The sequence below is a fragment of the Balaenoptera borealis genome, assembly GCF_965194805.1.
Source record: "Balaenoptera borealis genome assembly, chromosome: 11".
NCBI classification, from domain to species: Eukaryota; Metazoa; Chordata; class Mammalia; order Artiodactyla; family Balaenopteridae; genus Balaenoptera; species Balaenoptera borealis.
The window spans coordinates 107,608,408-107,633,009 of NC_138868.1; the positions used below are offsets into that span (position 1 = coordinate 107,608,408).

General features: G+C 46.8%; 1 protein-coding gene and 2 long non-coding RNA genes across 5 annotated transcripts in view; 1 reads left to right on the forward strand and 2 right to left on the reverse strand.

Moving 5' to 3' along the window:
- BARX2 (BARX homeobox 2) overlaps positions 1-11,713 on the forward strand; it is a 72,284-nt gene extending 60,571 nt beyond the window's left edge. The window contains exons 3-4 of the mRNA XM_082343120.1: positions 1,961-2,045; positions 10,770-11,713. Of these exons, the coding sequence (XP_082199246.1) occupies positions 1,961-2,045; positions 10,770-11,036 (352 nt within the window). The 3' untranslated portion in view covers positions 11,037-11,713. The remainder of the gene's footprint in view (positions 1-1,960; positions 2,046-10,769) is intronic.
- LOC309606253 overlaps positions 3,294-24,602 on the reverse strand; it is a 101,714-nt gene continuing 80,405 nt past the window's right edge. The window contains exons 3-5 of one of the 3 annotated variants that reach the window (XR_014231719.1): positions 8,042-8,265; positions 7,133-7,224; positions 3,294-4,733 (exon numbers count right to left, since the gene is read on the reverse strand). This is a non-coding gene — a long non-coding RNA (uncharacterized lncRNA). The remainder of the gene's footprint in view (positions 4,734-7,132; positions 7,225-8,041; positions 8,266-24,602) is intronic. The other 2 variants (XR_014231718.1, XR_014231720.1) reach the window with 2 other exon arrangements.
- LOC309606267 lies at positions 11,478-19,027 on the reverse strand. The gene is made up of 2 exons (XR_014231747.1): positions 13,236-19,027; positions 11,478-13,173 (listed from the first exon to the last, which is right to left on the reverse strand). It is a non-coding gene; the product is annotated as an uncharacterized lncRNA (long non-coding RNA).

The following is a 24,602-nucleotide window of genomic DNA, read 5'->3' on the forward strand; positions in this document are numbered from 1 at the left end:
TGGGCCCTGCTCAAGCTGTGCCGGGGGTGCTGCGTGACGAGCCCACGCTGCTCCAGGGACCAGGGTTGGGACCTCGGCGGGGGGGCAGCTCGTGTGGGCGCCTTCCAGCCAGAGGTGGTCCTTCCAGTGGGTGCTCAGGTGGACCTGGGGTTGTCATCAGTAAACACAGGTCAGCACTTCCCACAGCCTCAGGGACTGAGCTGGACAGCCTCAGCCTGGTTCCCTTCCCCGTTTCATATGCTCCGCTCGGGTCGTCTGCGGCTCCTTGGGATGCAGCGTCCCCGAAGGCCTGAGCGAGAGCGTCCCTCCGACAGACCTGTCTTGTACAAAAGGACGATGCGTGGAGGGAGCCTCCGTACAGGGGGAGACACACAGACGTCAGCAGACTTGAATCCTACCTCCACTTCTTTCTCTAGGACCACCTAGCAGGGGTCAGCACAGTTTTTCCGTGCAGGGCCAGAGAGTAGGTATTTGAGGCTTTGTGGGCCATGCGGTCTGTGTCACAACTACTCAGCTCTGAGGTTGTAGCACGAAAGCAGCCACAGACAATATGTAAATGAATGACTGTGTCTGTGTTCCAATAAAACTTTATTTACAAAAAACAGGTGGTGGACACTCAGCGCCGTGGTCGCTGAGAGATTCTAGTCTCTCTGAGCCTCAGATCTCTCATCTGTAAGATGGGAATAATCGTACCTACTTCACAGCAGGAAGGAATAGACGTGAAAAGAATAAACGAAAGGAATAAAGACGCAGACGTAGAGAATGGACTTGAGGACACGGGGAGGGGGAAGGGTAAGCTGTGACAAAGTGAGAGAGTGGCATGGACATATATACACTACCAAATGTAAAATAGCTAGCTAGTGGGAAACAGCTGCATAGCAAACGGAGATCAGCTCGGTGCTTTGTGACCACCTAGAGGGGTGGGATAGGGAGGGCAGGAGGGAGATGCAAGAGGGAGGGGATATGGGGATATATGTATTCGTATAGCTGATTCACTTTGTTATACAGCAGAAACTAACACACCATCGTAAAGCAATTATACTCCAATAAAGATGTTAAAAAAATAATAAACGAGATGGTACATGTCAGGGGCTCTGCACACAGCCTGGGACGTGGTGGTGCTCTGGAAACAGGTGCCGTGTTGTTAGAATTAGCTCCAACTGCATACTTCCCCGGGAACGGCTTTGACATTCAGGGCTTTGCAGGAGGCTACAGAGAAATGCAGGACCACGCTCAGCCGTGAAATGGGAAGCAGGAGGCGCTACGGGCGTAATGTTTATTTTGGAAGCTGGCATCATAACAGTTGAGGGCAGCGATGGTGGATGAGTCAATCCATCGAAAGGTATTTGTGAGCCCTTGTTCTGGATTCAGAGCGCGGTCGGCACTTTCGCGACTGTAAAAGCAGCAGTTGAGTTAGGAAGTCAACTCTTGCAGTTCAGTTAGGGAGGCAGAAATAGCTCCTGTGAAGCAATCAGAGCCCAGCGAGAACTCAGAGCCACCTGGGTGACGGGTAACCTGGGTGGAGGAGGCAACCTGCTTGGTGGGAGGGGCAGCAGCGGAGGCGGGGCTTGAGCCGGGTCTGAGTGATGAGCGGGATTCTGATGATAAGGAAAATACGGCTTCACCTTTTCTCCCCCGTTTGGATTTTGGAGCAGAGCCTTCCTTTTGTACAGGATCAGAGTCAAGAGCCTATCGGGTCAGGAAGAGGACTTTGCAGTGAAGGCTCAGAAATTCTTTTCAATTCCAATGTAGACAGTCCTTGGGCTTGCGCATCTGTTTCTTAGCTTCGCAGAGTTTCCTCCATAGGATTCTTGGAAGGAAAGCAAAGCTCTCTGGGGAGGAGTCGGTTTCATGGGGAGGTCCACGCGTTGGCAGCAGTGCCCAGAGGTAGCCAGCAGGACCCCACCTTTGCTGCCCTTTCCCCCTTCCTCATCCTTCCTCTGTCTCTCATGCCTTGTAGGTTGGACTTGGCCCAGTCTCTGGGACTCACTCAACTGCAGGTGAAGACTTGGTACCAGAACCGCAGGATGAAATGGAAGAAAATGGTAAGAAAGAGAGTAGGTCTTAACCATGGGCCCATCATGACACGAAAAATTCTTCTTACAGGGCTGGTACGAAGGCAGGAAGGACCATTTGGAGGTTTGAGCTCCAGAGATGATTGGAAGGCCTTTTAAGATGCTGGCTAGGAGGGAGGCTGTTTGAATTAATAGGATAAGCCATTCTTTCTGACCTGGATTTCCTGACCAGAAGGATATTCTTTTTCACAGTTTCATTAGAAATAAAATAAAAAGAAAGCCCCCAAGCTTCTCAGTTGCGGGTTTTAACCCCACCTGCTAGACTTTTCAAAGAACTTCCTTCCCCCTCCCACCAATAGCTCAGAATAGAAGCCAGTCCTCTTTGTCTAGAGGATATACAGGGCACATCTGCTCTTGTAGCTGTGTGTCCCCCTAATGCAGTGATTCTCAGCTCTAGTGGGCGGGGTCAGAGTAACCTGGGTGGCAGGTACAAATGCAGAACTCGAGGCCCCTCCCAGGATTCTGCTTCCCTGTCCTGTTCCCAGGACGGGGGGTGTTAACCAGCACCCAGGCGCCTCTGACACACATGGCATAGTGACTCTGGCTTCCCTAATGCTGCCCTTGTGCCCAGCTCATGAGCTGTTCCATATTTGGTTTTTAAATGAACTTATTAGTATCAACATCTCTCTCTTTCAAAAAAGAATAAACATCTCTACATTCTGAGGAACTCCATTTCATAATGGTTTACCACCCCTGTTTTTTGGAAAAAGCACAGTTAAATCCAAAGTAGTTGGGTTTCACGTCCAGTCTTGTTAACCCCAAGGGTCAAGGTCAAAGCCCAGAGAAAAGAGGAGGGTTGGCATGAGGGTGGGAAGAAGCCTTGCTCCGATTCTTTAGAGACCATATGCACCGTGGCCTCTGACCCAGGCCTTTGCACATCCTTGCTGGATCCCACTGGCCCCCTCTCCTCTCAGGAGCTCAGGCCTGCCTGCATGACGTTCTAATTTGCTAAGCCATCTGGTCACAGCCATGTTTCCTGGTGTCTCAAGGGCTGGAATATGAATTTTTCTCACAATTACCAAATAATTAAGGTCCCCCTGCCACCTAGTTTTCAGAAAAAAAAAAAGTTAATCAGTATTCCTTGATAGTAGGTAATAGATTTTGAGTTTTCTCAATTTTGTTTCTGTCCAATATTTTTTTTCTGAAAACTTTAGTTCTTGCTATTGCCTGCTAACACAGAGACTAAATAAATAAATTGCAAATGAATATTAATGGAAATGGGAAGAAAGCCACCAAGGCAGCATTTATTATATCCCTAGAAAAAAAATTCCTGGGCAAATTTCATCATTTCCTCTGGGGGGACCTGCCTCCAAGGTGGAAGGATTTTCAGATGGAGGTGGCCTGGCCCATGAATGCTCTCCCAGTGAGGCGGCAATGCCAGACACATGTACACACATATATGGCATGCATCAACAGATACATATTCAGTGTCTCTCTCTTGTGAACCACGCCTCGTCCTAGGCACTACAGGAAGTCATGGAACAAAATAGAGCCCTGTCTTCGTGGACTTTATGATCCAGTTGAAGAAGCAAGGTCCAGGAAGCAGCAAAGGAGCACACTGTAATTAAGTGCTGGTTGTTTATTTATAGATTTCGAACCCCATAAGAGTCCAGAGGAGAGGTACTGGGACAGGTTGCAGGGAGAAGGTGAAATTGAAGGATAAATAAGATTCAGTTAAATATACTGTTGTTCCCCAACTTCTAGAATGCTAAGACACCCATGACACCTTTTGGGGGATTGATCTCTAAGGGAACCAGATTTGGGAGCTGGAAACACTGGGCCGTGTTCCCAGACGTGCCCCTCCCTGGCTGGTTTCGGGCAAGTCTCTTCACTGCTTTCTGTGCAAGTTCCACCACCCACCTCCTCCCCTGTCCGTCATTATCATCGAAATCAATGTCTCCTGAGCGGCAGAGGCATTGTTTAGGTTGGTTATCAGCGATCTTTTTCATGCGTCAGACGGTGAACGAACTGACAGCCTGCCATCTGTGCCAGCACCGCCCGGTGCCTGTGGGGGACACGTGTGCCTCTGCCTCTGACGTCACCTGTTTTCCACCAGCCACTGCGCTGCTGGCGCAGCCGTGGGCCGGGTGTCGATGGTTATCAATGTCGTATGAAACAAAATGGAAGTAACTTCGCAGATTTAACCTCAGAGAGCATTCCACAGGCCAACCGGATTCAGGCCCCTTTGGGAAACAAGACTCCATTTCATTTCATCTCGTGAGCACTTACTTTCACCAGGCAGTGGAGATGCGACCATAAGACATCAACCCATCCATTAAAAAATAAAATTCAAAGAAGGTACTCAGTCACGTGGGGGAGACAGACCTGTAAGCCGCTCATTATTCAGAGTGATCAGGGCAACAGTGGAAGGATTTACAGGGTTCAGAATCAGTAGAGAAGGGAGGGCTTCCCGGAAGAGGTGCCATCTAAATTGGGTTTAGCGGATGAATAGACACGTGCCAGGTGAAAGTGGGAAGGGTGTCACAGGAGTACGTGGGGCGCAGGAAGGACCTCAGAACGGCTGGAGTGAAGATGAGAGCGAAGTGGCTCGGGTGCGGGTCACATTCTTACTCCTCCAGGACAGCAAGGCATTGTTGGGATCCTGATTGCTTCGTAGTTTCTCCTGGTAAAACTCTTTCAAGGCTGTCTCTGCAGGGACTGGGGAAGAAAAGGATAATTGAGTAAGAAAGATGTCTCAAGGCAAGTAACCTCATCGGAACTGGAAAAAGATTAGCACTTGCTTCTCAGAGTTATTTGCACTCTGCCAAGGACAGCGCTGCCAGAACCAAGATAGCATCTCTGACTAGTTTTTACCAGTCAACATGTGTGACCTGTAGCGGGTTAGGAAAATGTGATCTTGCACATTCGGTGGGATGCTCACCGTCCATCCCGCTTCTGCTTGGCTTTGGTTCCAGTAGGGTCCACTGGGCTTTGCCGCGGACCGGAAGTACCTCATCATTCAGTGGTACTTTTCAGCTCCAAAGTACAGTTCTGTTCCGTGAGAGGGTCCAGATGGGCGGCACCTTCCTCTCCTAGTCATGGAACGGGGTGGGCCACATACCACGTGCATCGTGACCTTTCTCACCGAAAGTCTCCAGCTAGTCAACAGCTCCGGGAAACTGCTACCAGTTGCTACCCATGTCATCATGGGCAGGTGACTTAACCTCTGCGTGCCTGTTTCTTCATCATTAAATGCCTAACGTCCACCTTATAGGGATGCGGATGAGGTAACTGAGCCAATCCCTGTAGGACTCGGAACAGTGCCTACCCCATAGGATACAGCCAAGAAATGTTAGCTGTTATTCTTGTTCTTCTTATTTTTTTAGAAGTATTTACATATCCACAAAATTCATGTCTCCAGAAAATGTAAAGTTTTGGAGGCCAGGAGAGAGAACACGAAAATGAATTCTGTAGGCTGCCGGGACTCTGGTTAAGACAGTCCTGGGCGTTGGGGAAATATTGTCAGTTACATGGCTCTTACCGTTCCACAGAGCTGCAGATAAAGATAGAGAAAAAGGGGCAAAAAAAGCACTGGGTTAATGAGTCCATGGCCTAGGATCTGCTGGGAGATCGGGTAAGTGCAGATAAATATTGGAGTCAGAAATATCAGCTGCAGGGACTTCCCTGGCGGTCCAGTGGTAAAGAATCTGCCTTCCAATGCAGGGGACGTGGGTTTGATCCCTGGTCAGGGAACTAAGATCCCACATGCTGCAGGGCAACTAAGCCCTCGCGCCACAACTACTGAGCTCGTGCGCCTCAGCTAGAGTCTGCTTGCTGCAAACTACAGAGCCCACGTGCCCTGGAGCCTGTGCGCCACGACTAGAGAAGAGAAAACCTGTACGCCACGACTAGAGAAGCCCACGCACCACAATGAAATATCCCGCATGCCTCAACAAAGATGCCGCGTGCCGCAACTAAGACCCAATGCAGCCAAAAAGTAAATAAATAATAATAATAAAAAGAAATACCAGCTTCACATTGTACGTATTCCTTGCACATTACATACATGCAATGAAATACTGATAAGCGTGTTAGGTTCAGGGGACTTCCCTGGCGGTCCAGTGGTTAAGACTCTGTGCTTCCACTGCAGGGGGCATGGGTTCAATCCCTGGTCGGGGAACTAAGATCCCACATGTCGTGTGGCACGGCCAAAAAATTTTTTTTAAAAAAAAGAGTGTTAGGTTCAAATGATCAGGGTTTTGTGTTCATATCCCAGCTCTGCCTTAGGTTGCTTTTCCACCATGACAAACCACTCTGTCTGCTCAGTTTCCTGCCTGAAAAATGGGAGAGGTAGAAGGTTCCTCTCTGTCATCCAGGCTCTCCAGTCAAAGTGCCTGTCCCCCAGCCACCTGTGCCCATCCGGAAGGACGGAGAGGCCTGGTCCTGACATCCTCAGCAGGAGGACATGGAAGAATCTGGTTTTAGAGTTCGAAGGAGGGCTGCCAGCGGGCCTGGCTAATAAAAGTAGATGGTGTGCTAGGTGTTTTTCCCAGAGGTGTGTGACCTCACCAGCAAGGGGTTGTCTGGCCTCTCTGGGCCAAGGGGACTAAATGGGCTCTGGGGATGCCTGGGGAGGAGGGGTCCTGGGAGAAGGGCCGCAGGGTGCGTGTGAGTATGTAGCTGCTGGTGTGGGGTGGTGTGAGATCATTGCATGTCTCAGGTGTGCTCGGAGGCAGGGGCCAGAGGTCAAGTGTGGAAAGCAGCCAAGAGGGTAGTTATCTCCTAATTATTGCTTGTGCTGGAATGTTTTTTCCATTTAGAAAATGGTCTGATTGTTTTGATTTTTTTTCCTGCTGTAGGAAAACAGCCAGGTGGGGTCTAGCCAAGCTGTATAGGTGGTGTTCTCTAATTGCTGGGCTGGACTTTCTTTTGCCAATTAGGTGGCTTCCTTAGACCTGCCCTTTTATAACTTGATTACTACATGGAGCAACTCAATTGTGTATAACCTCCTTCATACCCAGTGGAGCTGCTTTCAACATGTCAATTTCATCTTGGCACATTTGGGTGCTTTCAACAGCCTGTGCTCAGACTGAAATCAAAATCAGATACTGACTTACATGAAAAGGAATGTAGGGACGTCTTCTGCCCAGAGATTGATTCTGTCAGCATCTATATCTTGTTAGAGGTCCCCTTCACATCTCTGTGTTAGCTGTTTGGGTGGAAAGTACAGTGGTTGAGCAGATGCCCAGCTAAAAGGAGGCTTTTACTGAGAACTTACGATTTTCCTCATACCATATACAAAAGTTAACTCAAAATGAATCATAAACCTCAATGTAAACAATAAACTATAAAACTGTTAGAAGAAAATGTTTACTCTTTGAGTAAATGTTTATGACCTTGGGTTAGGCAAAACCTTCTTAGACATGACACCGAAAGCACAAGCAACAATAACAAAAACAAAATTATACTTCATCAAAATTAAAAACTTTTGTGCTGTAAAGGACATTATCAGGAAAGTGAAAAAGGAACACAGAACGGGAGAACATCTTTGCAAATCTTCTCTCTGATAAGGGACTTTCATCCAAAGTATATAGAGAACACATAACTCAGTAATTAAAAAAGACAACCACATTCTTAAATGGGCAAAGGATTTGAATAGATATATCTCCAAGGAGGATATACAACTGGCCCATAAGCACATGAAAAAAATGCTCAGCTTCATTAGTTGTCGGTGCTGTACAAATTAAAAATGCAGTACAACTTCACACCCACTAGGATGGCTAGAATCAAAAAGACATAATAACAAGTGTTGGCGAGGATGAGGAGAACTGGAGCCCTCATATACTGCTGATTGGAATGGAACATGGGGCAGCTGCTTTGGAAGAGTCTGGAAATTCCTCCAAAGGTTAAACATGGAGTTACCATTTGACCCAGAAATTCCACTTCTGGTCATATACTCAAAAGAAGTGAAAGCAGGGACGGAAACAGGTATCTGTACACCCGCGTTCACAGCAGACATTACTCACAATATTCAAAAGGTAGAAGCAATCCAAGTGGCCATCAACTGATGAATGGATAAGCAGATTGTGGTATATCCATACAATGGATATTATTTGGCCAAAAAAAGGAATGAAATACTGATACATGCCACAGCATGGATGAACCTTGGAAACATAAGTCAAAGAAGCCAGTCACACAGGACGACACATTGTATGTTTCCCTTCATATGAAATGTCCAGGACAGGCAAATCTGTAAAAACAGAAAGCAGATTAATGGTTGCCTAGGGTTGGGGGGCAGGGGAGAAATGGGGAGTGGCCGCTAACGGGTATGGGCTTTCTTTCTGGGGGTGATGAAAATGTTCTAAAATTGGATTCTGATGAGAGCTGCACAATTCTGTGACTATACAAAAAATCACTAAGTTGTGCACTATAAATGAATGAAATGTGTGGTATGTGAATTAGATCTCAATAAAGCTTTTTTAAAAAAAAGAATTTATGGTTTATCAAGTTACTACATTCATTCTTACAATTCAGCACCCGGAGGTCTTCTGCTGCTCTTAGAGGAAAGAGATATAGTCAGTAAATATTTAACAACTGCATAGAAAGTTAGTTGGAAGTTAGATGCTTGGAGCACAAAGCAAGGAACAGATGCAGGATTTACCTTCAAAGAGCTTCTGTTCAAATGAGGAAGCTAAGATTACAAAAGGTGTGTAAGTAGCGAAAATATATCCCACTCCTGATTATCTGTGCTAATCCAGGTCCTCCTGAAGCCCTTCTCACGAGCTGCCCAGGTCAATAGCTACACCAGCCAGAGTTCAGAGCCAGTGGAAGAAGGAGTGTCTGTTATATCCCAAAGTAATAAAAATATTTTAAAAATTATCCCTGCCTACCTCATGGGACTCTTATGTAAGTCACGAATTGGGATAATAAATGTGCAAGTCATCTGCAATCAGTAAAGGCCATTGGATTATCATTATTTTGCTTACTTTATATCTTTCTTCAATCCTATGGAAAGGCCTGTGGAGAAAGGTTAGTTCATTCAATGACAGTCGTTGAACGCCTGCTGTGTGCAGGGACTGGGTGGGAGGGACAGGCAAGTAAACATGCAGTGACAGGCGTATCTGAAAAGTGCTCTGATAGGATGCTCATAGGGCATTTAACTTAGACTTGGGAGGTCCGGTCACGCTCCCAGGAGAGGCACTGTCTCAGCAGAGTCACCCAGGCAAGGAGGGTGGGAGGCAGATTCTGGAACACTCAGGAACACTTCTGGCCCTTACCCTACATTATCTGTTGGTTCCCCTCACCATTGCCCTATGCAGGAAAGTATGCTTATCCCCATTTTACAGATTAGGAGACTGAGGCTCAGAGTCTTTAAAGGACTCTCCCAGAGAGAAAGTGGATAAGGCGCACAGTTAGAATTTAATCTAGTTATTCCACTTTCAAAGCTAGAACACTCTCTTCTGTGCGCTACTGCCTCTTTGAACACTACAAAACCATGTTTCATGACGTCTTTTTTTTCTGATTTCAGAAATGCTTATACATGATCATCGTTGAAAAATTAGAAAGTATAGAAAAAAACAGAATGAAAAAATTTTAAATTATCCATGATCCTGAGACTACAAACAGGGTGGTGTGCAGTTGTCTAGCCACCAAATTAAATTATGCTGGTTTAGAACCCGTTTTTCACAAAAATATATTAATAATATTTCCCATGTTGTTACACATTCTCCTATATAATGACTGTAATGGTTTTCAAGTGTTCTCTCTTTGCCATATACTATAATTATGTATTCAATCATATGGTGGAAGCCTTAGAGTATGGTTTTTTTGCTGTTATAACCGATTTTTGCTATTATAACCAATTTTGTGACGAACATTTTTGCACATCAATCATTGTCCCAATCTTTGATGACTTTCTTAGGCTAAATTGTTAGAAATGGAATCTCTGTGTCAAAGGGTATGCACATTTTCAGACTTTTGATTTGCAGTCTCAGATTGTCTTTTGAAAAAGCTGTACCAATTACACTTTTACACTGGCATATGAGTGTTTATTTTCTTGTTTGCTACAAATATTGTCTTTTCCTTATAACTTGTCAACTTGTTATCACATTCATATTTTAATTTTCATTTCCTTCCCTGTTGTTGAAGTTGGATTTTTTCATATGCTTATGATCATTGTATTTAATACCAATAGAAGTGATATTGACTAAAAGTGCATTGAGTCTTTCATGAATGAAGCTGTCTTTGTAGACTGCAGGTGACCCGTGGAGAATACTTTTGGCCAAAACTTGCGACTTCACTGCTGGGAAGGAATGGTTTAGAGGCCTTGGGAGTGGGAAAGTGGAGGGAAGGAGTTATTTCTTAGGTTTTGTTTTTTTTTAATTTTTTAATTTTTGGCTGCGTTGGGTCTTCGTTGCTGCACACAGGGTTTCTCTAGTTGCAGCGAGCGGGGGCTACTCTTCGTTGCGGTGCGCGGGCTTCTCATTGCGGTGGCTTCTCTCATTGTGGAGCATGGGCTCTAGGTGCGTGGGCTTCAGTAGTTGCGGCACGCGGGCTCAGTAGTTGTGGCTCACGGGCTCTAGAGCGCAGGCTCAGTAGTTGTGGCACACGAGCTTAGTTGCTCCGCGGCATGTGGGACCTTCCCGGACCAGGGCTCGAACCCGTGTCCCCTGCATTGGCAGACGGATTCTCAACCACTGCGCCACCGGGGAAGCCCTATTTCTTAGGTTTGATGACTGTTTTTCTCCCACGTAGGTTCTTAAAGGCGGACAGGAAGCGCCCACAAAACCCAAAGGTCGTCCCAAGAAGAACTCCATCCCCACGTCAGAAGAGATCGAAGCTGAAGAGAAGTTGAACAGCCAGGCCCAGAGCAAGGAGCGCTGGGAGCCCTCCCAGGGCCGGGAGGGGCTCTGTGACACGCAGGAACCAAAAGGGCACGGTGTCCCTGTAGAGGTGGCCGAGCCCCTAGGCCAGCCCCAGGAGTTGCCAGCAGCTTCTTCGGAACCCCCGCCATCAAGCTAAAATAAAACTCTTGGGGGGAGCGGGAAGGGGGAGACTGGGGGAGAATGCAGGGAGACCCGGGAGAGGAAAGCTTCCGACAGCCGGTAACTTGGGGGGAGAAGACCGCCACCGGCTCCCTCCCTCCTGCCCACAGGTCTCACCTCGAGACTTTGAGGAAGGCTTGCTGGCTTTGGCCTGCTCTTCCTGAAAGGCTGCTTTAGCCACGGATGCCCTTGACTAAGGGACACAGTGCCTTGGAACTGCCGACCCCAGCTGGGGTGCCGCCGTGGGGCTGTCCGGGTCCCAGCCCCCCGGTGTTGCGGAGGATGCTCCGGCCAGCCAGCCGTCAAAGCAGAGCGAGACGGAGGAGTGGGCGGCATGCCCGCGTTCCTTGCTGCCCCAGCACTTATTTCTGTAGTTTTAAAAGAGAATTTAATGTTTTTGGTTGGTTTTTTTTTGGCGGGGGGGGGGGGTTGGTGAGGGTGGGCAAATAAGAGTTGGGGGAAGGGAGTTCTGAGTTAATAGAATAAAGTTTGTTTGAAGACACGTGTGCCTTTGTATCCATTGTAAGGTGGTCAGGTGACCCAAGAACTGATAAACCTTGTTTTTCTTGCTTCATTAAGTTTCCATCCCTGAAGCTGTAATGCAGATATGTTAACTTTTATTTTTTAATTAAAAATAAACCTTTCAAAAAAGGATTGGGTGTATTCTTTCTTCTGGGGAGTATATTTAGCCCTTCTTTTTTTTTAAATCTATTTTTTAATTGAAGTATAGTTGATTTACAGTGTTGTGTTAATTTCTGCTGTATAGCAAAGTAACTCAGTTATACATATATATATATACATTCTTTTTCATATTCTTTTCCGTTATGGTTTATCACAGGATATTGAATCAGATGAATGGATAAAGAAGATATGGTACATATATACAATGGAGTACTACTTAGCCCTTCTTGAATATGTCCTATGGAAAGAGAGACCCAGAGATGGCCTGGTTCCCTGGGCTTTAATTTCCCCAGAAGGAACGTGTAAGATTAGGGCAGGCCCACCGGTGTCCAAGTGCAGAGCAAATGGAAACAGCACGAGAGAAATGGGAGCAGGGCCTCTGCCCCCCTCACCCGCCACCGTCTCCTGCCCACCCAGGGGGCTCTGCTGTAGCCACTTTACATGGTGAGCTTCCAGCTTTAAAAAAGTGCTTTACTTTTTCAAAGAGACAATAAATTCATAGGTTTCAGAAGTCAAGCTATATGCAAAGAAGTCTTGCTTCCCTCCCGCCCTCTCCACCCAATGGCCCCATCCCCTACAGGGAACCGTTTTCACTGGTTCTTGTGTACTTTTCTATAGTAAGTAGCCATTTGAATGATGGGCTCTACAACTTTTAACAAAAGAAAAATTGAGAACTACTTGGCTAGATGTGCTCTGTGGTTTTAAACTTAAAATCATGTCCCACTTTCAATAAGACCAGGAAAGAGGTGGGTTCCAGGCTTCCGAAAGAGAGAATTCTGACTCTGCTTCTTGCCCGACTATCCTGCAGGCGGGCCTGAGGCCTGATCTCACGGGGGCTGTCCGTGTCACCGTTCCCCTGACATGTTCACGTGTGATGTCCTACAGGGCAGAGTGCCCCTTTTATGGACCCCCAATTATTAATTACTCAGTAACTCCCGATTGTGGGCTGGGGAAATATAAACTGACTTTAATAATTGCCTCAACTAGGAAGTAAAGCCTGTCACTAGTTCTGTAAAACAAATCATATACTTCTTTTCGAAGTTAAACGGGAATGATCTGCTTGTTTTTAGTAGTCTGGCTTCCTGCTTCCCTCCATTTACATGGACAGTCACTTCAATTTCTTTTCTTTTTGACGTTTTTATATCTTTTATTAGTGTTAAAAATTTCAGGTACTGTGGTGACTATTCAGGGTGGCTTTGGTTTAAAATTTAAATATCAAAAACTCATAAGCCTGAGAGCTTATGACATACAACTCCTTTGGACAGGAATGGATTCAAGCCTAGTGACTCCAATTTCGACTTTGCTAAGGCAGCACCTTCCTTCCCCTGGCTGTTGAGATCAACAAAGAGAAAGCAGTCTCTTTCTAACTCTGTGAACACGCCAAGGAGGTAAGGATCTGGCCTCCGAGAACCAGTCTGTGCGGCCCGCCCCAGCTGTCGGCAGGGTTTCTTGCTCCGTGCCTGCAGAAAGCTTCCTCACCTGCGGCCCACCCCACACACGGCTTTATGACCTGCCCGCCAGGTGGTGTCACCGCGGCCAAAGTAAGCAGGTGAGTCTGTGCCAGCTTATTCTCCCTCCTGAGGAACTGTTCTGTCCTGCTCTCCCACCCCAGAAAGGCCATCACTTGGACACCGTTTTCTTAGGCTGGTTTTTGCTCTCTGGGTCTGGACTCTCACACTGTCCTTCTCAGGTGTCTGACGGCGACTGCCATTGCACAGGTAGAGAGGTGCACACACACACTCGGTTTTCCCCAGCCTGGTTCTGGGCCCTGTTTCTGACTTCCAGCCCTGAGTTCCTGGCCTGTCATCTTTGGTACTGTTTCTTGGCCCTAAGGGTTCAAGGGATGAGTGGGGAGTTGAAGAGCCTGGATTATCTTTCCTCCTCTTTTGGAAGCCCTGAGCCCAAGGTCACCTCCGCTGACGAGCCCTGGGCTTGTCCTCCAGCCGCAGCTCTGCAGAGCGCAGCCCCGCGGATCAAAGATGGGTCTGAGCGAGGCCTTTCCAGCGCAGGCGGGCACTGCTTTGGGGCCACGCCCTGCTGCTTCTCCACACCCATCCTTCCCTTTTCCCTCCAGTTCCCGAGCCCTGTGACCGGCACCCAGAAACCAGCTCCACAGGTTCCTACGGGGGACCGTTTCCTCTCTTTTTCACCTTCTTTCTCGGAGGCCTCTGGACGTCTGTTCCCCTACCGTCATCTACCTTTGAGGACCCCGCTGAACAAAAGCATTCTCTCCCTTCTCCGGAATCCAGGATGGTGACCCCTGAGGGTTCAGGGTCTTATTTTAGAGTCCGGTCACCTGCTGCCTTTTGTTTTCCAGAGGAAGGGAGAGGGCCGCGGCAAACTGACCACCGAGGGAAGCTGACCACGCGGCCTCCCGGCCTCCCCGCGAGGATGCGACAGGCTCTTACAAGCGCTTTTAGCTCATGCTGCACCTAAGGCTGCAAAATGGGCTGCTTCTTCCAGTTTTACAGGAAGCCCCATTCATCAGAGCGAGGTTCAGCGTCAGCCCTGGGTGGTGTAGCTGGTCGGGGGCCATGCTGAAAACCACGCCAGGGGCCTGAGTCCCCGCAGAGGGCTTTCGTGGTTAGCGTGCCCTCTCTCCCCCGCTGGAAACCGCCTGCGCCTCTTCAGGGGGTGGAAAAGCTTCCACAGCAGCCTGCCCCCTGCACGGGGCTTCGTCCTAAAGCAGGGGTTTGGAGGAGGCCTCCCTGCCTCTGCTCCGCCGCCGGCATTCCTGGGGCAGGTGCCAGCCTCCCAGGGTGCCCAGGGGTGCTTGCCGAGCACTGCCTTCCTGTTCTGGGTCACGGCGCCCCCCCCTGATTGGCCTACACGCCCCTTCTCCACGGTCTACAAAGGTCTGCTGAGACAACACTCACCCAGCTTGACTCAGACGATCCCCCGCCAGTGGGTCTCATGCTGTGAGCTTCTGGCCCTCAAACCAGACCGGACAGATCTATCAGCAACCAACCTTAACTGGGCTGGTTTCAGGTTTGTCTCAGAGACTGGTCGGTTCTAGAACCGTCTTAGAGAGGGGGCCTGGAGACCTCAGTGACCTCCCCTCAGAGTTGTTTATAGATTCCGCTGCCCTTCTCACCACCCTTCAACTTCGTTCCACCCAGCCTTGCCCCATTCCCTGGGCCACGCCTGGGCTGGAGCTGGACCGCAGGGCACGAAGCTCTTTCCTCAAGAAGCTGTGCTCTGTCAGCCTGGTGGCGTGTTGTTGACTCAGCAGAAAATGAGCTGGGACTTCGCAGGACCGGGTTAAAGACTGTCCCAGTGGCTTCCCCAGCAGCCCTGGTCAGCCTCCAGGCCTTTGCCTGATCTACTGGCAATTTTCTGTAGGTGCTGCCTAAACCTTACCCCCATCATATTTGAAGAGCAGGAAGCACTGGGGTTAGAAAGCTGAAATGTGCTTTGCACACACACACACACACACACACAGCACACCTGCTTCTCAGGATTTCTATGCACTGAATTACCTGTTTGCCTAGAGCACCGGGGGCTGCTGCTCTGTGTCTACACAAACCTCCCCTGCGATTCTCTCCTCTCCACCACCCTCACCGAGTGTTGCATCTTCCAGGCTTCTCCAGAGGCTTCTCCCTCCTCCCCTCATCCTCCAGCCCTACTCTGTGAGGCTGCATCCCAGCTGCTCTGTGCCCAGGAGACAATGTCCTCTCCCTGCCTGCCCTGCTCCCGCTCCCTTACCCTCCTCAGCATGAGTCTGAAGCCACGTCTTCCTGTCCCTTCAATAACCTCACCTCTACCCCAGTCTAACCTGTTCATTCCTTCTCGCTGCTTCCTCTAAATGCATCGTTTGTCATCATCACTGTGGTCCTGCCATACTTCCAAAGAGCACACGGATTTATTTTGTTTCCCTGTTAGAATGTAAATTCCTCGAGGCTGTTTTTCAGAGTTTCTTTTTCTGCACGGAGACTCCCAAGGCACTTGGAGGATCTAGGTGCTCCTGGTGTCCTGCTGACACCGTTCCTGGCCCAGAGCTTCTGAGTTCTCAGCAGGAGGGCAAGTCCAGCTCTTGGCCATGAAGCAGCTCTCCCGGTCACTGACCCGTTAGGGCCTCGCTCGCTGGCTGCAGAGCTGGCGGTTGCCAGCGTTTTTCAGAGACAAGAGAGAAGGCAGAGCAAAACACCTCTGTCGTCTGCAGAAACGGTCCCATCTGCCAAGGGAAGCAGTGTCAGGCCGCTTCCCCAGGGACAGAGGGTGAAGGGGGTGACGGGGAGCCCCAACTTGGTGGCCCGCAAGGCCAAGGGTCAGTTCACCCCCATCTTGGTAACTCTTTGGGGGAGAAGGTGTTGATGGGGCTCTGAAGAAGATGCCCTTGGAAGATTCCCCTTCAAGGAGATCGCAGACAGGGTTGCAGCCAGCAGCCTGGGAAAAAGACGCATACAGAGGTGTTTGTCTAAAAGAGAATTAACATCCTATTTAGGGAATTCCGTGGTGGTTCAGCAGTTAGGACTCTGCACTTTCACTGCTGAGGGTGCAGGTTCAATCCCTGGTCGGGGAACGACGATCTCACAAGCCATGCAAATAAAAATAAAGCCACGTGGCCAAAAATAAATAAATGTTTTATGCAACATATTTTTTTTACTTTTTAAAAATTAAATTATTTTTTATACAGCAGGTTCTTTTTAGTTATCTAATTTATACATATTAGTGTATACATGTCAATTCCAATCTCCCAATTCATCCCACCACCACCCCCGCTTTCCCCCTTGTGTCCATACTTTTGTTCTCTATATCTGTGTCTCTATTTCTGCCTTGCAAACTGGTTCATCTGTACCATTTTTCTAGATTCCACATATATGCATCAATATATGATATTTGTTTTTCTCTTTCTGACTTATTTCACTCTGTATGACAGTCTCTAGGTCCATCCACATCTCTACAAATGACCGCATTTCGTTCCTTTTTATGGCTGAGTAATATTCCATTGTATATATGTACCACATCTTCTTTATCCATTCGTCTGTTGATGGGCATTTAGGTTGCTTCCATGACCTGGCTATTGTAAATAGTGCTGCAATGAACATTGGGGTGCATGTGTCTTTCTGAATTATGGTTTTCTCCGGGTATATGCCCAGTAGTGGGATTGCTGGATCATAGGGCAGTTCTATTTTTAATTTTTTAAGGAACCTCCATACTGTTCTCCATAGTGGCTGTATCAATTTACATTCCCACCAACAGTGCAAGGGGGTTCCCTTTTCTCCACACCCTCTCCAGCATTTGTTTATAGATTTTCTGATAATGACCATTCTAACCGGTGTGAGGTGATAACCCATTGTAGTTTTGATTTGCATTTCTCTAATAATTAGTGATGTTGAGCATCTTTTCATGTGCTTATTAGCCATCTGTATGTCTTCTTTGGAGAAATGTCTATTTAGGTCTTCTGCCCATTTTTGGATTGGGTTTTTTTTAATATTGAGCTGCATGAGCTGTTTATATATTTTGGAGATTAATCCTTTGTCCGTTGATTCGTTTGCAAATATTTTCTCCCATTCTGAGGGTTGTCTTTTCATCTTGTTTATAGTTTCCTTTGCTGTGCAAAAGCTTTTAAGTTTCATTAGGTCCCATTTGTTTATTTTTGTTTTTATTTCCATTAATCTAGGAGGTAGGTCAAAAAACATCTTGCTGTGATTTATGTCAAAGAGTGTTCTTCCTATGTTTTCCTCTAAGAGTTTTATAGTGTCTGGTCTTACCTTTAGGTCTTTAATTCATTTTGAGTTTATTTTTGTGTATGGTGTTAGGGAGTGTTCTAATTTCATTCTTTTACGTGTAGCTGTCCAGTTTTCCCAGCACCACTTACTGAAGAGACTGTCTTTGCTCCATTGTATACCCTTGCCTCCTCTGTCATAGATTAGATGACCATAGGTGTGTGGGTTTATCTCTGGGCTTTCTATCCTGTTCCATTGATCTATATTTCTGTTTCTGTGCCAGTACCATATTGTCTTGATTACTGTAGATTTGTAGTATAGTCTAAGTCAGGGAGTCTGATTCCTCCAGCTCTGTTTTTTTCCCCTCAAGATTGCTTTGGCTATTCGGGGTCTTTTGTGTCTCCATACAAATTTTAAGAAGATTTCTTCTAGTTCTGTAAAAAATGCCATTGGTAATTTGATAGGGATTGCACTGAACCTGTAGATTGCTTTGGGTAGTAGAGTCATTTTCAAAAAATTAATTCTTCCAATCCAAGAACATGGTATATCTCTCTATCTGTTTGTGTCATTTTTGATTTCTTTCATCAGTGTCTTATAGTTTTCTGAGTACAGGTCTTTTACCTCCTTAGGTAGGTTTATTCCTAGGTATTTTATTCTTTTTGTTGCAATGGTGAATGGGATTGTTTCCTGGATTTCTCTTTCTGATCTTTCGTTGTTAGTGTATAGGAATGCAAGAGATTTCTGTGCATTAATTTTGTATCCTGCAACTTTACCAAATTCATTGATTAGCTCTAGTAGTTTTCTGGTGGCATCTTTAGGATTCTCTATGTATAGTATCATGTCATCCACAAACAGTGACAGTTTTACTTCTTCTTTTCCAATTTATATTCCTTTTATTTCTTTTTCTTCTCTGATTTCCATGGCTAGGACTTCCAAAACTATGTTGAATAATAGTGGCAAGAGTAGACATCCTTGTCTTGTTCCTGATCTTAGAGGAAAAGCTTTCAGTTTTTCACCATTGAGAATGATGTTTGCTGTGGGTTTGTCATATATGGTCTTTATTATGTTGAGGTAGGTTCCCTCCATGCCCACTTTCTGGAAGAGTTTTTACCAAAAAATGGGTGTTGAATTTTGTCAGAAGTTTTTTCTGCATCTATTGAGATGATCATATGGTTTTATTCTTCAATTTGTTAATATGGTGTATCACATTGATTGATTTGCATATATTGAAGAATGCTTGCATCCCTGGGATAAATCCCACTTGATCATGGTGTATGATCCTTTTAATGTGTTGTTGGATTCCGTTTGCTAGTATTTTGTTGAGGATTTTTGCATCTATATTCATCAGTGGTATTGGTCTGTAATTTTCTTTTTTTCTAGTATCTTTTTCTGGTTTTGGTATCAGGGTGACAGTGGCCTCGTAGAATGAGTTTGGGAGTGTTCCTCCTTCTGCAATTTTTGGGAAGAGTTTGAGAAGGATGGGTGTTAGCTTTTCTCTAAATGTTTGATAGAATTCACCTGTGAAGCCATCTGGTCCTGGACTTTTGTTTGTTGGAATATTTTAAATCACAGTTTCAATTTCATTACTTGTGATTGGTCTGTTCATATTTTCTATTTCTTCCTGGTTCAGTCTTGGGAGGTTATACCTTTCTAAGAATTTGTCCATTTCTTCCAGGTTGTCCACTTTATTGGCATAGAATTGCTTGTAGTAGTCTCTTATGATGCTTTGTATTTCTGCAGTGTCCATTGTAACTTCTCCTTTTTCATTTCTAATTTTATTGATTTGAGTTCTCTCTTTTTCTTGATGAGTCTGGCTAAAGGTTTATCAATCTTGCTTATCTTCTCAAAGAACCAGCTTTAGTTTTATTGATCTTTGCTATTGTTTTCTTTGTTTCTATTTCATTTATTTCTGCTCTGATCTTTATGATTTCTTTCCTTCTGCTAACTTTGGGTTTTGTTTGTTCTTCTTTCTCTAGTTCCTTTAGGTGTAAGGTTAGATTGTTTATTTGAGATTTTTCTTGTTTCTTGAGGTAGGATTGTATTGCTATAAACTTCCCTCTTAGAACTGCTTTTGCTGCATCCCATAGGTTTTGGATCGTCATGTTCTTTTGTCATTTGTCTTTAGGTATTTTTTGATTTCCTCTTTGATTTCTTCAGTGATCTCTTGGTTATTTAGTAACGTATTGTTTAGCCTCCATCTGTTTGTGTTTTTACATTTTTTTCCCTGTAATTTATTTCTAATCTCATAGTGCTGTGGTCAGAAAAGATGCTTGATATGATTTCGATTTTCTTAAATTTACTGAGCTTGATTTGCGACCCAAGATGTGATCTATCCTGGAGAATGTGCCGTGTGCACTTGAGAAGAAATTGTAATCTGCTGTTTTTGAATGGAATCTCATAAATATCAATTAAATCTATCTGGTCTATTGTGTCATTTAAAGCTTGTGTTTTCTTATTAATTTTGTCTGGATGATCTGTCCATTGGTGTGAGGTGTAAAAGTCCCCCATTATTATTGTGTTACTGTCGATTTCCTCTTTTATAGCTATGTATTGCGGTGCTCCTATGTTGGGTGCATATATATTTTTAATTGTTATATCTTCTTCTTGGATTGATCCCTTGATCATTATGTAGTGTCCTTCCTTGCCTCTTGTAACATTCCTTATTTTAAAGTCTATTTTATCTGATATGAGTATTGCTACTCCAGCTTTCTTTTGATTTCCATTTGCATGGAATATCTTTTTCCATCCCCTCACTTTCAGTCTGTATGTGTCCCTAGGTCTGAAGTGGGTCTCTTGTAGACAGCATATATATGGGTCTTGTTTTTGTATCCTTTCAGCGAGCCTATGTCTTTTGGTTGGAGCATTTAATCCATTCACATTAAGGTAATTATCGATATGTATGTTCCTATTACCACTTTCTTAATTGTTTTGGGTTTGTTTTTGTAGGTCCTTTTCTTCTCTTGTGTTTCCCACTTAGAGATGTTCCTTTGCATTTGTTGTAGAGCTGGTTTGGTGGTGCTGAATTCTCTTAGCTTTTGCTTGTCTATAAAGCTTTTGATTTCTCCATCAAATCTGAATGAGATCCTTGCCTGGTAGAGAATCTTGGTTGTACGTTCTTCCCTTTCATCACTTTAAATATGTCATGCCACCCCCTTCTGGCCTGTAGAGTTTCTGCTGAGAAATCAGCTGTTAACTTTATGGGAGTTCCCTTGTATGTTATTTGTCATTCTTCTCTTGTTGCTTTTAATAATCTTTCTTTGCCTTTAATTTTTGTCAATTTGATTACTATGTGTCTTGGCATGTTTCTCCTTGGGTTTATCCTGCCTGGGACTCTATTCACTTCCTGGACATGGGTGGCTAATTCCTTTCCCATGTTAGGGAAGTTTTTGACTATAATCTCTTCAAATATTTTATCAGGTCCTTTCTCTCTCTCTTGTCCTTCTGGGAACCCGATAATGCAAATGTTGGTGCGTTTAACGTTGTCCCAGAGGTCTCTTAGGCTGTCTTCATTTCTTTTCATTCTTTTTTATCTGTTCTGTGGCAGTGAATTCCACCATTCTGTCTTATCAGGTCACTTATCCATTCTTCTGCCTCAGTTATTCTATTGGTTCCTTCTAGAGTATTTTTCATTGTACTTATTGTATTGTTCATCTCTGTTTGTTTGTTCTGTAATTCTACTACTAGGTGTTTGTTCTTTAATTCTTCTAGGTCTTTGTTAAACATTTCTTGCATCTTCTCGATCTTTGCCTCCATTCTTTTTTTTTCCCCTAAATGTTTATTTATTTATTTATTTATTTAAATTATTTATTTATTTATTTATTTATTTATGGCTGTGATGGGTCTTCCTTTCTGTGCGAGGGCTTTCTCTAGTTGTGGCAAGCGGGGGCCACTCTTCATCGCGGTGCACAGGCCTCTCACTATCGCGGCCTCTCTTTTTGTGGAGCACAGGCTCCAGACACACAGGCTCAGTAGTTGTGGCTCACAGGCCCAGCTGGTCTGCAGCATGTGGGATCTTCCCAGACCAGGGCTTGAACCCGTGTCCCCTGCATTGGCAGGCAGATTCTCAACCACTGCGCCACCAGGGAAGCCCCTTTGTCTCCATTCTTTTTCGAGGTCCTGGATCATCTTCACTTCCATTATTCTGAATTCTTTTTCTGGAAGGTTGCTGATCTCCACTTCATTTAGTTGTTTTTCTGGGGTTTTATCTTTTCCTTCATCTGGTACATAGTCCTCTGCCTTTTCATTTTGTTTATCTTTCTGTGAATGTGGTTTTCGTCCTACAGCCTGCAGGACTGTAGTTCTTCTTGCTTCTGCTGTCTGCCCTCTGGTGGATGAGGCTATCTAAGAGGCTTGTGCAAGCTTCCTGATGGGAGGGACTGGGGGTGGGTAGAGCTGGGTGTTGCTCTGGTGGGCAGAGCTCAGTAAAACTTTAATCCACTTGTCTGCTGATGGGTGGGGCTGAGTTCCCTCCCTGTTGGTTGTTTGGCCTGAGGCGACCCAGCACTGGAGCCTGCAAGCTCTTTGGTGGGGCTAATGGCTGACTCCAGCAGGGCTCACGCCAAGGAGTACTTCCCAGAACTTATGCTGACAGTGTCCTTGTCCCCGCGGTGAGCCACAGCCACCCTCCACCTCTGCAGGAGACCCTCCAACACTAACAGGTAGGTCTGGTTCAGTCTCCTATGGGGTCACTGCTCCTTACCCCTGGGTCCTGATGCACACACCACTTCATGTGTGCCCTCCAAGAGGGGAGTCTCTGTTTCCCCCAGACCTGTCAAAGTCCTGCAATCAAATCCCGCTAGGCTTCAAAGTCTGATTCTCTGGGAATTCCTCCTCCCATTGCCAGACCCCCAGGTTGGGAAGCCTGACGCGGGGCTCAGAACCTTCACTCCAGTGGATGGACTTCTGTGGTATAATTGTTCTCCAGTTTCTGACTCACCTACCCAGTGGTTATGGGATTTGATTTTATTGTGATTGCGCCCCTCCTACCATCTCACTGTGGCTTCTCCTTTGTCTTTGGATGTGGGGTATCTTTTTTTGGTGAGTTCTAGTGTCTTCTTGTCGATAACTGTTCAGCAGTTAGTTGTAACATAAATATTTTATACATAGTAAAAAATAATGTTAAATGTGAAATAAACAACTTAATTAAATTAAATCCTATTTAGACCAAAATCCTATTTGTAGCTGGTGGTGGGTGGGTGAGGCGGCTTGACCTGGCTCACAAGGTGCTGTGCAGAGATGGCTGAAGGGGGGTGAGTTGGTCCTGGAGGATGGGGCATGGCAGGGGGTGGGGGGCAAGGGCAGGAGGTGACAGCTGCACCTGGGGCTCAGCTCCGAGCATGGAGCCAAGTCTAAAGCCTCAGGGTGGGGCTTCCTTGGTGGCGCAGTGGTTGAGAATCTGCCTGCTAATGCAGGGCACACGGGTTAGAGCCCTGGTCTGGGAAGATCCCACATGCCGCGGAGCAACTGGGCCCATGAGCCACAACTACTGAGCCTGCGCATCTGGAGCCTGTGCTCCGCAACAAGAGAGGCCGCGATAGTGAGAGGCCCTCGCACCGCGATGAAGAGTGGCCCCCGCTTGCCACAACTAGAGAAAGCCCTCGCACGAAACAAAGACCCAACACAGCCAAAAATAAAAAATAAATAAATAAATAGATAAAGTAGGTATAAGAAAAAAATTATAAATGTATTTCTGTTAGAATTAAAAAAAAAAAGCCTTGGGGTGGGCAGCAGCCTGACACACTCTTTCTACTAGTTTGGGGGGTGGGGTCAGGGGGAGGCTGGGGGAGATGGCAGCCCCTTGAGAGAGGCTCCAGCAGCCAGGTGGGAAGCCAGTGACATCCTCTGCCCTCAGAAAGCCGGTGCCCGGGCTTCTAGGACCACCACCAGCGTCATCAGGTGCTTCCTCAGTGTCTCCCCTGTACCTGCCAAGGGCAGGGGAGGCAGGAGGGGGCCAAGGAATGTGTCTCTGCCCTCAAATAAGCTAACATCTTGCTGGAGACACTTATACTTCAGTGAGTTTCAGAGCGAAGGCAGGGGTTCCAGGTAGATTTCTGTGGTGTTTGCCCCTGCCCCTACCCTGTGAGCTGGTGTTCTTTCTGGGCAAGGAAGGTGATTCATGGAAGATGCATCCCCACGATGTCCTCACCAGGCTGGGCCGCTAAGAGAGGGTTAAGCTGGCCCCTTGTGCACCTGGGAGGGTGATTAGCACTGGAACAACAGGTGTTTGGTAAGTCACCTGAATTATGCCTCTAATCCCAGACTGTCACCCAAATCCTGGGTGGAGGGTGGTTTGGGGCGGCAGAAAGGTCCTGGTAACAACAGCTGTAATCCGGGTGCGGATCCTGAAAAGAATGGGGTTCGGCACCAGCATGTTTCGGCCTCCTGGCCTCCTTCTGCACTTGCCTCTCCAGTGGGCGGTGCATGCGCGGCCCTCCCCACCTCCTCCCCCGTCCAGCCGTGTGGGCCCGTCCAGCCATGTGGGCCCGCCCAGCCGTCTGGGCCCGTCCAGCCATGTGCACCATCCGTCCCTTGCTGCTCCGGGCCAGTGGTGGCCAGGAGGGTGCAGGGTGGACACTGCCTGCTGCGAGGGCTGGTAAATCACTGTGACAGGCTCTTTTCATACCTGATCTCCTTTCCTTCCCAAACCCTCTTCCCTCTGTTTACTTTGGTTGCAGATTTATTAGACACACAGTTAAGTGCCCATTTAGCTCTGCAAACTGTCATCACCCCTGCTTTATGAATAGGATCATTCACTTTAAACGGTTTTAACAAGAAGGTGGGGAGGGCCTAGGGGAGGAGAGGACGAGGAAGTAGGGCCTCGGGTCAGTGAACGACCCGAAACCCAAGGGCGGCCTCTCCTGCAGCTCAAGAATGCAGCCAGGGCCCGGGAGCTGCCTCGCGCTCACGCTGTCCGTCAAGACGGGTGTCATCTGGCCGGCAGGACTGCGGGGTCTGGCGTTCACTCCTTTGTCTCGGCTGAGTGCACCTGCGCCAAGTGGTTCCAGGAACCCCAAAGCCTGTCGGGCGAGTCCTTGCCCCTCGGGGATCCTTGGTCGACGTGCCTGTATTGCCGGGGCTCCCCTCCTCCGGGTGGCATCCCTTCCCAAGCACCCAGCTCCGTGAACACACAGGTAGGTCTGCCGAGAGTAGCAGACCCTGGTCCGAGTCTCTCTACGCACTCTGACCAGACGCCA